General features: G+C 40.2%; 1 protein-coding gene across 1 annotated transcript in view; it reads left to right on the top strand.

Moving 5' to 3' along the window:
- The window catches only part of MYOM2 (myomesin 2), a gene marked incomplete at its 3' end in the record, with an annotated part of 116842 nt that extends 102393 nt beyond the window's left edge, over positions 1-14449 (top strand). Inside the window, exons 26-32 of the mRNA XM_015410441.1 lie at positions 2154-2298; positions 2390-2449; positions 3065-3132; positions 7220-7333; positions 11947-12034; positions 13090-13128; positions 14344-14449. Coding sequence (XP_015265927.1) covers positions 2154-2298; positions 2390-2449; positions 3065-3132; positions 7220-7333; positions 11947-12034; positions 13090-13128; positions 14344-14449 — 620 coding nt within the window. The remainder of the gene's footprint in view (positions 1-2153; positions 2299-2389; positions 2450-3064; positions 3133-7219; positions 7334-11946; positions 12035-13089; positions 13129-14343) is intronic.
- Between the last annotated feature and the right edge of the window lie 269 nt (positions 14450-14718).

Raw genomic sequence — 14718 nt, 5'->3', positions numbered from 1 at the left:
TGAATTCTTTTGATTTCCTTCTCTTTCAAAAGGAATTCAGTTTCAGCAAACAGGACAGTAACCAGAATGCAGCCTGCAGCTTGAACCCATCATCTATTTACTAATAGTGAAGTTGGCCAAATATGAGGATACTTACATCTGGTGACTGGAGCTAGGAATGGGCAATGAGATGTGAATGGGCAAGACAGAACTGAAAAGGGCCCCAAGTTTGGAGAAGAATGTGGAATCTTAAAAAAATACTTTGCAGGTTTAAAAACCTGAAAGTGCTAGAAGCACCTGTAGCTTTAAGCAATGGATTCCCTTAGTGGTTGTTGCTAGGCAACCACAGTATTCCAGGCAGGGTTTCTGTGAGTAAAAAGGCAAAGAGATAGGGCAGAGTCCTTCCCAGGTCTATTTTTGGCCTTTGAGGAAGGACTTCTTGGGGCCAGATCTGACTGGGGTTGCCAGCTTCAGGTTGGGTAATTCTTGAAGATTTTGTGGTGGAAGGGCAAGGTTTGGCAAGGGGAGAGGCCTCAGCCAAATCTAATGCCATAGAGTCCACCCTCCAAAACAATCTTTTTCTCCAGGGGCACAGATCTATGTTGTTTGGAGTTTAGTTGTAATTCTGGGAGATTTCTCCATTCTCTTTGCTGTTGCCCCCATTGATGTGGGGGTTACAACAGTAAAACCAATTATACTAAATAGGAATTCCCCCTTTAGCAATAACTTTTCACAGACTCTAATCTGGGAGAACCAGGTTTGATTCCCCACTCCTCCACTTGTACCCGCTGATGTGACCCTGGGTCAGTCACAAGCTCTGGCACAGCTGTCCTTGAAAAAGAGCAGTTTGTGTCAGAGTTCTCTCAGCCCCACCCACCTCACAGGGTGTCCGTTGTGGGGAGGGGAAGGGAAAGGAGTTTGTAAGCCGCTCTGAGACTCCAAGTGAAGGGCGGGGTATAAATCCAATCTCTTCTTCTTCTTCCAATTTATGGCAACCATATAAATTAATGACCTCCAAAACATCATATTGTTAACAGTCTTGCTTAGGGTGCTCACCACCATTCCATGATTCATGCTTTACAGGGCTATACCAACTAATTCTTAGGGACATTAGTGAGAGCCATTTCTCCATAGAGGTCATCATGAATGACTCAGGATATTCTTGATCCCCCCCAAACAACCACATAATGTGAGCAAAACCATGGACAACCTTGTCTGTCCAACAATCTGGATTCCCCTTGCTAGTTCTGGGCACAGAGGCCTTTCCAAGAAAGCATATAGCTCTTTCCATGAAAGCATGTAGCTAATCTAGCCAGTCCCTTTCATAAAATGTGAGTGCATCCTTTATATTCATCAAATAAAAAAAAGAGTAGCTGAAAACATGAGAGAAAGAGTAGCAAGAATTATGTAGGTGGATTCACTGCTTGCCTATGATAAGCTTAGGCAGGGGTCGTTTCGTAGAAAAAGAGCTAGGGGAACTCATTAGCATAACTCATTAGCATATGCCACACCCCCTGACATCACCGGAAGTGTGTCATAAGGCCACACCCCCTGACATCACTGGAAGTGTGTCATAAGGCCACACACCCCACCCCCAACGGTCCTGGCTGCCGCCGCTGGCCTTGCAGCTCCACTGCTGAGCCCCATGAGGGGCCTGGCGGTGGACCTGCAAGGCTGGCGGGAGTACAAAGAAGCCCCGCGAAGGCCCTCCCTGGCCCCAGGCAGGCAGGAGTGGGGAGAGGCAGGGAGGAATCAACTTACCCTCCCTCTTCTCCTGCCTCCTCCTGGCTGAATGAGGGCCGGAAGCGGGGTGGCCGGAAGCAGGGGGCGGGGCTTCGTCATGTGCCCCGCCCCCGTACCTCACCCAGGGGAACTGCGATCCCCCGAGATCCCCCCCTAAATGACCTCTGAGCTTAGGTACTGGAGCTCAAATATTCCATATCTTTAGATTCTTGGCCAATTAATGCATATAATATACTTAATAGCATCCTGCAACAATACTGAGTAACCATACCTTTGCTAAGTAGCAAACTGATTTAATGTTTAAGTGACAGACAACAGTAATAGGAAATGGCAATTTCATTTGATCTGGTTTCTAAATCACTGGTGCATATTGTGAGCATTCTCAGCCACACTAAACCTATCCAGTAAATATTCTCTTCTCAAATCTTCAGACTCATAGAATTAAGTGTGACCATTCAACTGGTGTTATTGAGATGGTCATGGACCGCTTTACTATTGAAAATGAAGGTACCTACACAGTGCAGATCCAAGATGGGAAAGCCAGGAATCAGTCGTCACTGGTTCTCATTGGTGACGGTAAGTTACTGACCTTTTTGGCTTAAGCTATAATATATTTTAAATAATTCTGAATATCCGTGACCAGTTTTTCCCCATATCTTCTTTTTAGCATTTAAGGCTATGTTGGCTGAAGCTGAGTTCCAGAGAAGAGAATACCTGAGGAAACAAGGTAAAGTAGGAAGGATTGGTCAACTGGCTTTCCCAGATCCAGGTCCATTTTGATTGGCGGGGGGGCTGGGTGGTGGTGGAGCCATCTCTCATTACGGAACTTTGATGCTGCTTCATGTCATACATAAATACAAGTAAGTACTAGTAGCAGAGACGAATGGCTAATCCTGCACCCCTTCTCATGAAGGCAGTTGGGATACTTACTGTGGTTTTAATGGTTTCTTGGGGCTTCATACACATGACTAGACTAGTTAGTCATATATCTTTACTCACATGACTGGTGACTGTTAGTGTAGACTAAAGGGGTAAAGTTTATCTCATGGATACTGCCTAAAGGTATGGCTTACTTTCCATTTCTACCTAGATCTTACCACTCCACCAGGCATAGTTTAGTAAATTATTCAATCGTTTATTAAAATATTTATACCCTACCTTTCATTTTGGCTCAGATTTGAAGTTTTCCTCCAGTCTATGGAGTCTTCTATTGGAGGAAGAGCTTAAGTTGGAGGAACGTTACTTAGAGGGGTGGTTGGATCCACCCCATTATTTCTCTGAAGTGAATGAAATGGCAAATAATTATTCAGTGGCATAGGTGAAAATCTGGCTTGTTTTTCAGGTCCTCATTTTCTGGAGTATTTGTATTGGGATGTTTCAGAAGAATGTGAAGTGCTGCTTCTTTGTAAGGTGAACATGTCTTTAATATGTTTTAGTTAAACAACTTTATTTCTAAAATTTAAACAAAGCATATTTATAGTTGAATAGAAATGTGAATGAACTGCCATATTTTTAAATAGATGATGACTAAAAAGTTGTACTGATTTTACATATCAGAAATAATGTAATAAAAAAGTTATGGGCATGATCTAAAAATGTATATTTGAAAATGCAGTCCTTTGAATACTTAGGAAGAAGCCCTACTGAACTCAGTTGGATTCACTTCTGAGTAATACACCTAGGGTTTGGCAATATTTCCCACTGATTTTGATGAAAGAGTTAAGGTAACTTGCTTTCTATTCCCAACTATGGCTAATAGCTGCTTTGGTAAGGGGCAGTTACTATCCATAAAATGGACCAACAACAACACATCTCTTGTGTCTTCTCTGGTTAAGCTTTTAGTGTGCTTAACAGAATTACAGATATTCTCAGGTAAATGTAAATCAAATATAAATTAAACTGGGTTATTTTGATCAGCATGAGACAAAGACAGGTCAAGTTCACACAGGCAATTTGATCTATTGCCCTTGTTGTTGCCTTATGGATTTAAAGTGCAGGATCAGACAGCAGCATCTTGTGCCCCAGTCATCTGAGTTCCATTCCCCCTCCCCTTGCCCCATGTTTCACTGATACCGGAGAAAATCTGGTCCTGTTGGTCTGAGCCACTTCCAAAATGGATTTCCTGTTGTCTAGTCATTCTGTTGCACACCCAAGCCACCAGGCAGGTCTCACTGATCTTTTGTTTTCCAGCCACCATTCCGACCCCCTCCCCCAGTTAGCAAGGATCACATGACTGTATATATGCACCTCTCCCCCCCCCAAGGAGGGCTGCTCAAAACCTTGTTTTCTTTTGAAAAACTCTCAAATAAAGACACCCCTGTTCTTCATGAACTACATATCCCAAAGGGCTCATCCCTGCTTGTGGGCATGCTCCTAGGACAAACTTCTAAAAAAAGTGGCCAACAGGCTGACTCCGTGCTTGGTGCTGTCTGATAATTCCACAGCCAGTAAAATTGCTTTGAAGAGTGCTAAACTGGTCAGGATTCTCTGTAACAAAATAGTCTGGTTCTGTTAGAGGTGGGGCAACAGCGGATTGAACTGCTCGTCTGATTGCGAGCACAGATATGTAAAATATTATAAACTTGGTCACTATGACACAAAGAACTTCCTTACTTTAGTCAAATGAACAACAGCAACTTGGGGGGGAGTCACAAAAGAGTATTGCAAAATCATGGCATATACTAATGCTTTCCTTTTGCTTTGTTTATTTGAAAGGGGTTTTAAATCCCTTTCTATGCTGCAAAGCCCCATGGTCACCATATCGTGGGAAAATGTGGCTAATTTAGCTGTTTCAGTGTACAGAAGCCTTTTCCTGCTAGGTCTATCTCTGCATGGAGATCTAGTTGGTCTTTTATGGCTTGCTTAGGACAGATGGGAAAAAGTGTGTAGCAATTCTCAAAGAGGAAGCTTTCCTGCATAACTCATTAGCATAACTCATTAGCATAACTTATTTGCATATGCCACACCCCCTGACATCACCAGAAGTGTGTCAGAAGGCAACACCCACTGCTCAGGTTCCACTGGACTGTTTTGGATTGCTAGCTATTGGGGGGGGGACGTGCAGATCTGTCCTCGCAGAGGAGGGAGAGCTTGTACCTGAATAAAACTTGGTCTTAGAGGTGCCACTGGACTGTTTTGGACTGGGGGGCCGGTGGGGCTCTGCAACTTACCTGGATGCTTCTTGCTCTGACTAAGGGCTGCTGGGAGCAGGGGGTGGAGCTCGTTGCATGTGCCTGCCCCCTGGGTTCTTTACTGCCAGAGCTCTGCTCCTGTGCGCTCCTGCAGGAAATGACCCCTGACTGGAACCATGTACTTACTGACTAAGGGACCAGTCCCAAGCAGGTCTACTGATGTTATTCAGTAGGTCTTACTCCCAGGAAAGGATTCTTAGGATTGCACTGTAATGCATGTACAGATCTCCTTATAGCTCTGTCAATAAGAGGACTAAAGCACGAGTTCTTGGCTTACGTACAATGATACATCTGCACGGACTTTATGAGAGATTAATGGCTGGAATTTGTTGTTTCAGGTCATAATTTAGTATCAAAGCACTAGATTTTTTGCTAGATTTTTCTACAAGTTTTAAATTATCTTGGGCTGTGGTCACACACACTAAATAATCCACTTTCAATCCACTTCCAGTGCACTTTCCAACTGGATTTTTATTGTGTCAACTGGCAAACTCCAGTTGGGAAGTGCATTGAAAGTGGATTATTTAGTGTGTGTGACTGCAGCCCTGCAATATATTTTGCAATTAACAATGAAAAAATAGCCACGTTCCTCAGCTTGCCTCTCAATTCAAATTATTTTTCCTTGCTTTGCATATTTTCTAAATCTTCTAGCACTTCGTAACTGATATTGCTGGGGACAAGGAAGCCTACTTTTGCTGTACCTGTTTTTAGTGCTAGTATTTTTCTGGTCTCTGTAACATGAGTGTGACAAACTGCGGTTACAGAACAAACAGCAGCTCTTTGATAGACAGCCTGTTCCAAAGTACAGAAGAGCATCTCTGAAAAGCAATCATCTTCTGTTCTTTTTGAAAACTCTTTCTAAAATTGCTTCTTTGAAGTTACAGTTTAAATTCGCTCATCGAGCGATATTTCATATGTCAACGGAGACACAACTATATTTCAAGCGTAAAGCAACACTGAGAATACTGTTTCTGCTTTGGCATTATACTGAGCTGAGCTCCAGCTGGTGTTTCAAAGGGCCTCCCTTCAAACAGTTCCCTTTTGCTTTGGAACATTATAACCTAGACAAGGACCTGTGACTAGCAACAACCCTGGTTTCAAAAGGCCATCACTGATCCTTAAACTGAATATTTTGTAGAATTGTGAATCCAGCTAAATTTTTTCCACCTAATAGTGGCATCAGAGGCACTGTTACAGCAGACGAAGATAAGTGCTGCATACTTTTGTGATAGGTTTGGCTTTACCTAGAGCCATAGGTCGAATTTGCATTTGCATTTTTAAATTAGTTTCGTGCTTCTGTGACACCATCTTTCTCTCTGCTTGTTTGAATGTTGTTTGGAGAAGATTCATTTAAAGCAATGTGGAGGTGCAATTACAATTGAGCCACCATGAGAGGGCAATAAACATATGCAGACATGCAAAAGTATACTTACACAGTTGAAGTGCGAAAACAAAAGCAAATGTAGACAGTTTTCTTGAAGACGGAGTCAGAAGGCTGGGACACCAGTGGAAAAAACAAATGCAGATTTGACCATAGAGTCAAAGCAGATGAGAGGCTGAAGGTCTGTGAATGGGTCCCTAGTGCATTTGCTTTGGTAAATAGCAATGGCTGATTGGACACTGATTTAGATCAAGGCAGTGTAGGGGAGGATGTTTAACTTTTTCTCCCAGCACAATGGTCCAGAACACGCTTCTCACAGCTATTTTCTCTACTGGGAAAACATAGGGGTTACCTATGTTGCATCTGATATTGGTGTTGAAGCTTTTTCTAGTGTCCAATGTGCTTTGACCCATAGAAGACGCAATGGGCAGATTGTGTTTCTGATTTATTATATGGGTGTCTGTAAGAGAGCCAGCGTGGTGTAGTGGTTAAGAGTGGTGGACTGTAATCTGGAGAACTGGGTTTGATTCCCCACTCTTCCAAATGAAGCCTGCTGGGTTACATTGGGCCAGTTACAGTGCTTTCAGAACTCTCTTGGCCCCACATACCTCAGTTGGTGCCTCTTGTGGAGAGAGGAAGGGAATGTGATTGTAAACTGCTTTGAGACTCTTTAAGGTAGAGAAAAATGGGGCATAAAAACCAACTCTTCTTCTTCTGTAATACTCCATAGGTTTTTTCACTATTATTATGTAGACTTCAATTGCTCCTATGTGTTTAAAGGACTCTTTCTGATTGTTTCCAGTAGAAATGAAGATGGTGTCATAACATATGTCATTTAGATCTTTTACTAAAGGGCAAATGACACATCGAGAAATGTTCTCCCAACAAGATCTAATACTTAATAGATTCTGGTATTCTTCTTCAGGTTGCCAATACAAAGAAGGAGTCTGATTTCAAGTGGTACAAAGATGGAGCTGGAATCGAGCTGGAAGAGTTGCCTGACTTGCAGAAAGAATTACTCTGCCTGACTATTCCAAGGGTATGGTGCAATAATTCCTAAATGACACACACAGTTGACTATCTCCTTCCTAATTTTTCAATGGGAAGTTTAAGATCATAGAGAAGTGTTTATTGCATAAATGTTGAATTCTCTTTTCCTAAGGTTTCTGTTGATGCTGACATCCCAGGCCTTAATTTCAGTTTCATGTTAGAGGCTACTCTTCAAGAGTGTAGATATATCTTGCTGATATATCTACGAGAGTGGTGTCTTGCTGCCTGTTGAAAGTATATTTTAATGTTATGACCTTAAGTAATGAATACATTGCAAATATGCAGCATTCATGCAAAATGGTCATTACAGTCTACAGAGGCATTAGCTACTGTAGCTCTGACTGCAGTGTATTTAAAGGAACATATATGGATGCTGAACATGCCCATTTGATGTACTCTTAATAGTTCCAATGGTGAGGGGTGGTGTTGGTGGTATCAGGTAGAAGACAGATCTCTGAGAATATGTAAGCTTGCTCCACCCAGCCATAATCCAGTGATACGAAACAACAGTGTAAAATGCTGCAGTTGCTCAGGAAGATGCAAAGGATCTTCTTAAGTGAACATGGTATAACTTTATTCGCAATGAGCAAATAAAAGAACACAAGGCCTAACAGAGTCTTTCACAGCAGTTTTCCTAACCAGTTTACTCTGAGCCCTATGTAAAATTTGGTTTGAAACTGCTCCAGATGCTGATACCCAGGAACTATAATAAAGTTTCTAAATATTACAAACAAGTGACTGGAAAGAGGACTTTTAAGGAATATAAATGAAGCATAAATATTTGGTAAGCAGAACCTCGGAGTGGCAGCAGTTTGGGCTAAAGCCTGTAGATAGATACTGGATGCTCCAAAAACAACAGTATACTAAAATGTTGTAGTACATTTTGCCATCTGTTGTCACCCAATTGTCCCTTTCAAATCTAGAGCCTACAAAGGCTTCTCAAAAACGCATTTGTGAAGAAAGGGGGAGGGGGAGTCACAAGGCAAAAAACAATGATAGTACATGAAGATGCCTGGTTCTAGTTTTTCCAAGACATTTTAGAGAATCTTATGAAAAATGCTTCCACCTTCTCACAAACAACACTGTCTGCAGTTTTGAAGGCAAATAAATAAATAAATAAATAAATAAAGGGTTACTTATTCCTAGCTTCTCAGCATCATCATAAATTAATTCCTTCAGAAAGCTGAGCAAATAGCATTTTGTGCTTTTTAAAATTTTATCATTTTGTTCATTCATTTCTCCTTTTAATACATCTTCAATTAGTGCCTGTTTCCTTTGTTATTTAAAAAATTAATCCTTCGTGGTGAAGCCTGGTGGTATATGAACCTTCTTCTAGTCAGCTTTGACCAGAAATGGGCTTTTGTTTTCTGGGTACCCTGAGTGCATATGCTGCCATGGGTGGGGTTGTCCAACAGTCAGTTTAGATGAGACTCTGGGATTTCCATTTTTATGTCTTCCATGCTGCATAGGATCTGATTTGGATCCATCTATGGTACCAGGGGTGGGAGTGGTTTCCCCAGGCTCCTTTTTTGACCAAAAATTGTCACGAGAACAACTGTTGTTCCAGTTGTGCAAACACAAGACATTTTGTGTATTACTTGTGCCTTTGTTTCAACAGGGGAAATAGAAGTCAAGAAAAGATTGGGAGGGAGTACCTCCTTCCCTTGCATTGCAATCCCCAATGGACTCTATATGGTTGCTCCTCACAAAGCTAAAGTTTTGGGAGCTCCAAACATGGTGTCTGATCTATTTTGGACCTAAATTGACCCATAATCACAAACATGAACTAGACTGTTAGCCACAAAGAGTCTTTTTAAAGACAAAGTGGCTTGAGAGAATAATTTCAGAAGTGTGGCCATGCCAGTTTGTTGCAGCAAAAATTAGGAGTCTCGTGGCACCTTAAAGATTAGCCATGAGGTAGTGGGGTTGCAGCGCTATGAGGCCGCAGGTGCTCAGCCTCGTTCCTGAGCACTGCCAATGGTTCATTGCTTTTATTGGAACTCTGGGTTTCCCGAGTTTCACCAGACCTCCCGGAGAGAGGTCTGGAGCAGCAGACATGATCTGAGCCCCCCGCGAGCGGCTGCAAGTGGGTAGGAGCTGGATCATCTCAAAGTGAGAGCATGAACGAGCGCAGTCACGGTCCGCCATGACTGCTTAGTGGTGAACGCCCAGCAAAGAGAGCACCATACCTCATCCCCAACATCAATGAAGTCACAGTGAGTACGTGTACAAAGAAACATTAAAGAAGCAAAAGACCCTTTGATTAAGCCCCCTTTGCATCCATGAGGACGAGGAAAGGAGGAGGAGAATTTCCCATCCCCCTCTCCTTTGTGTAATCGGCTAGCAAAAGTACCGGATATAAAACTTTGTAAAGAACTACAAGGGGAATAAAAAAAAGGGACATAAATAATCTTATCTGAACATTCTACCACTTTTATTGGAATTACAAACCAGCCAAATTTCTGTCTTTTATCAAAAAGAAGAAAAAATACAGGGATCTTAAAAGGAACTTCCTTATATGGTAACAGACTTCCTGTAGTGTCAGTCTTGTTTTTGAAGTCTTTTGGGCTCAGAAAGCATTGGATAAAAGCAATCACCTGGCCTTTTACTGAAAGACTTTTGGTTGTTATTATGTCTGCTACAGCAACTTATCCAGCAATGTGGTTTAACTTCTAGATTGTTGACAGACTGAACTGCTTGTACTTTCTTTTGTACTGGGGTTGCAGACATTGCTTTTAAAATGGATTTCCAAGTGAGAAATTAATTAAAACCTCTAAACCCAGTTGATACTGCAGGTGCTGAGCTGACTCAACTTTCATGGGATGCTCTTAAAAACACAATTCGGGACTCGATTAAGCAAGCATTCAAAGAAACTTGTGCTGAACTGTATGACAAATGCTCAACTGCTCTATTGAAATCTACAAGCAACTCAGACAAATTGCAGGAGCAACCTGCAAGCAAGAGGACCTCCCTTCAGTTTACTGGAAGATACACTACAATAAGACAAACATACCAAAAAAGCAAACTAAATCTCTTATGAAACTATGTTTGATAGAACCAAAGAAACACGTGTCTGCAATATCAATCAAACTTTTTAAGCAAAAGTCAACTCAGGAAGAGAAGACAAAGAATATCCAATCAAGCATTACTTTAAGCTTCACATTGCACCCCCTAAAACAAACGTATGCAGTTCACAAGGGCAAAAGACACAGGGACAAGATCCTTTTGAAGAGAAGATACCAGACAAAGAAAAAAGATGTTAAGCTTTATGTATAAAATTGCTATTAAGAAAATCTAGCCTCTCTCCATATAAGAGTGCTCTAGGGAGTTCTTATTAAAATGTAACTAAACAGAATGGCTTGTTTTGTTAAGAAATCAATTGAGAGAGGTGGTAATGTAAGGATTTTTAGTAAAATAGTGAATAAGATAGTTTTGTAGGTGAATTATAAAGAAAGAGCATTTATCTTTATTTGTATTAAAAATAAGGCAATCCTTCAGAAAAAAAATTGGTATATCTGTTTTACAGGGAAAGTTGAACCTGTAAGCAAAAATAGGAGGGGAAGGATTTTATTAAAGATAAGAAAAGATTAAGAAAATATGAAACTTTATCGTAGGAGTCTTTGAATCTATATTACTAAATGATACTAATATTAGAATGTTTTCTAAATGAAATCATACATGTATGGTCTGATACTTCTAGCTGCAAATATTATTAGGTTATTGGTTAAACTTTCTGTTGTAAGTTTTAAGGGAGAGATTTAATCTGAATGTGTCACATCCCCTGCTTAACGTCCGAGCCCTGATGATTTTGGGGTAGCTTGAGCCATCCAGGTCAGGGCTATGGGTTCAGTAGTCTGTAACTTTCTATAAGATTTCACTGTTAATTACTTCCTTTGAAATTTTTGATCTTTTGACAAGTAGCTTTTAATTTTAAAGCATGGCTTTTTTAAAAAGACAAAAAGGTAGTGTCACTCCATTCCATACAGAGAGTTTGCAGACGCTCAGCTCAACCATGCCTGACTGTGGACATGATGACCTAGCCAGTGTCTAAATTATTCAATTCTATGGATTTCAGAGGGAACGTTAAGCATATGTCTAACTTTTAATCAGTGGGCTGTACCTGGTGATTGGCTGCATTATACCCTTTTCTTAGAAGGAAATCTCACTGATTTCAGTGAGACTTATTCTCAAGGGACCTCACTTAAAATTCAATAACTGTGGCAAGTTTTCTCAGGAAGTTACTGTTACTTTATTATATTACGTTTGTCTCTTGAAACATGGTTAATGATGCCAAACTCAATATAATGGATGTAGCTAAAATCGGAAAAGGCACTTTTTGATCTCCTGATATACAAGCAGTTAAAATCAATAGTGATTACTTCCCTGTCAAAATGAATAGTGCTTTAAACTTTATAAAGCTTAGTTAAATCTATTACTTATAGTGAACAGTATGAATGCAATAATATCACCTCATTAACCATGTTTCCTTTTATGTCTTTATTGTTCAGGCAACATTCAAAATAAATTCTCTTTATGCTATAGAAACTGTGTCACATTTAAAAGGCTTGCATTAATTTTAGCTGTGCCATATTTGATTTCTAGTTGTCTAAAAAGGAACAGGGTGAATATAAGGCAACCCTGACAGATGACAGAGGTCAAGATGTCTCTACACTGGATGTATCAGGGAAAGGTAAAGCTACATTTGTCTGGGGAAAACCTCTCTGAAGTAGAAATGATCTGGAATTTTGAAGTATTTATGGAAGTTTAGCCCTCCTCCCTGAAAACAAACCTGCCTTCATTGATCCTCAGTGATATAAGCCTCTATTAGCTCTCTGTAATATTTAGAACCCAACCCTTACTTTTTAATCAGTACCGTTCTTTGGTTTGTCATTGCTGTAATCAATACTTAGGATCCAGCCATGGTCCAGATTGGCAGTATCAGTGGTTTTTGTAAATGCAGAACTAAGAAATGAGGAGTGCCCCAGAGACTTCACTTTCCAATAGTAATGTGAACTTGCTAAAGTCAGCATGAGGCATGGATGTATGAGTCAGCTGGACTGTGGGTAGTGCTGTTCTGACCCCAGCACCCTCAGACAGGTCTCTCTTCACTCCCATTTACTGTACCTTATACTTTCTGTTCCTCCCATTGTTATTTTCCACTGCTGACTGCTGAAATGGTTGTCATTGCTGCTATTTTAAGTATATCCAGAAGTGTTAAATTCAAAACAAATGGGGAGACAAGCATATCCAGATCATCAACCTCATCTGATGGTCCATATTCCAAGTCTGACGTGGCCTGCTTTGGATTTTCTCATTGTTACTGCTAAAATCTATGACTTGGATCCTACTCCTACTTTCCATTTGCCCTCCTCTTTGTCAGTTGCAGAGGTAGTTTTCCACTGCAAATAATCTTTCTGTCACTCTAAACACTTTAGGGTTCTTGAAAGACATTAGTCTTGTATGAGTGGAAGTGCTTAGCTCCGGAGGAATGTGTGCTCCACAGCAGAGGACTGCCCCTGAAACAGATGAAGAGGATCACGAGTGGAAATAAAGTGTAGGATCCAAGCAACTGTTGCTGGTGTAAGAGGCAGATATGCAAGCATGAGCATGATAATAATTTTATGTAAGCCCTGAAATCTGAAATAACTATTACATCCTCATTGTTTCACCCTGCTTAATGTAATGTCATGTGAATAATGCAGAATTACTTTTCCTATATTGATATTTTGTATTGTCTCTCTTCAGTATATGATGATATGATCCTCGGGTTGAGTCGAGTCAGTGGTGAGTCAATGTTACTTAAAGGGCTATTCAGCTGCTCTCTGGCTATGGGGTTTTGTACTCCTGATTCTAGCTTCTGAATTGTTTTTTGGTGGTGTAGGAAAGTTGACTTAACTGTTCTGTTCCAAACTTTGCAATGCCATGTGATTTCATCCTAAGGGAGTCACTTGTCATTAAAAACAGGAACTCTCAAGGACTCCGGTGATGCATATCCTTGTGCTGGTGTGTGGTTAACTTTCTGAAGAGGTCCTTGATAAGTTGTTAATTGACATTATTAAAAGGAAGGAATTATTTTCCTCCCTGTCTTGTTTGTGTCATTTATTGAAAGAGACTAAGGACAATGCAGCTTGTTAGTTTTATGATAAGACGTCACCATAAGAGAGCAGGCCTTTGTTCTCTTGGCCATTGGTGCAACACAGGAGAGCCTTCAAAAGATTACATCAGTTATTAAATCACCTTGAATTCCGGACTCTGTTCAATGCATTGAAGTAGCATCTTGGATTTGACAGATTACATTGTACAGAGTTACACACATTATGGGAAGCACTGGAAACTCAGCAAGGTTTAATTAATTTTTAAGATTTTTTGGGGGGTGATTAAAATGTCAGATATGTTTGTATCAAGAGGCTAGTTTTTGACATTTACCTCCACAACATAGATAATGCACTGGATCAAGCCAGCTTTTGTGCTCGGTCCTGGCCAACTCTCTTTCTTATTACAGGCCCAAATCCCCATGGCTTTTGTCTATGCAGGCCCCATGATCCCAAACATAGCCTTTTTGGTAGTTAAAGGGGAGTCCTTCCTCTCTTTTTTACCAGTGGAAAAATTGGTTGGATCCAGCCCAGTGTTCTTCATTAATAGATGGTAGAGATGAGGATGACATGTGAACATTTACAGAGAACACTTGGTCAGCTTTTAGATCTAATAATACATTATCATTATTATTATTATTATTATTATTATTATTAATAATAATAATAATAATAATAATAATAATAATAATAATAATAATAAAACATCTAATAAGACATTTTCCTTGGACCTATTAAAAAGTAAATGTTGTACAAATTTCTCATATTTACTGTAACATATATATTTGACATTTTGGTAATTCCTGAAAAGACCTTATTGCTTCTTCAAAAACATTAACATCTTTAGGTGCTAATTTAAGATCTTCAAATCTGAATGATTGATATGAATGTTCTTTTGTGCTTGTAGGTAAATCTGCTTCTGAGCTGAAGATCCACTGTACTCCAGAAGGAATCAGACTTCAGTGTTTCCTGAAGTACTACACAGAGGAAATGAAAGTGAGCTGGTATCACAAGTAAGTGAGAGGCTGGCTTTAACAATGACATCTTCAGCACAATAACATTCTTCTAAACCCATTGAAGTCAATGGTCTTAGAAAGGTGTAACTCTGCTTAGTATTGTGCTGTAAGTCCAGTTTTGCATTTTGCTTGGTATACAGAGACTTGCTAATAAACATTTTTGCATTGATAGTGGGCTTTGGAGGAAAAGTTATACTCCTGATTCTCCTTTTTTCACAGTAAAAAAAATGCAATTCTCAGGGAACGTTTTTCATAAGAAATGACCC

This window comes from Gekko japonicus, unplaced genomic scaffold, assembly GCF_001447785.1.
Source record: "Gekko japonicus isolate JY-2015 unplaced genomic scaffold, Gekko_japonicus_V1.1 scaffold2054, whole genome shotgun sequence".
NCBI lineage: Eukaryota > Metazoa > Chordata > Lepidosauria > Squamata > Gekkonidae > Gekko > Gekko japonicus.
The sequence above is the reverse complement of the archived record's forward strand: the minus strand, read 5'-3'. Positions and strand labels throughout refer to the sequence as shown.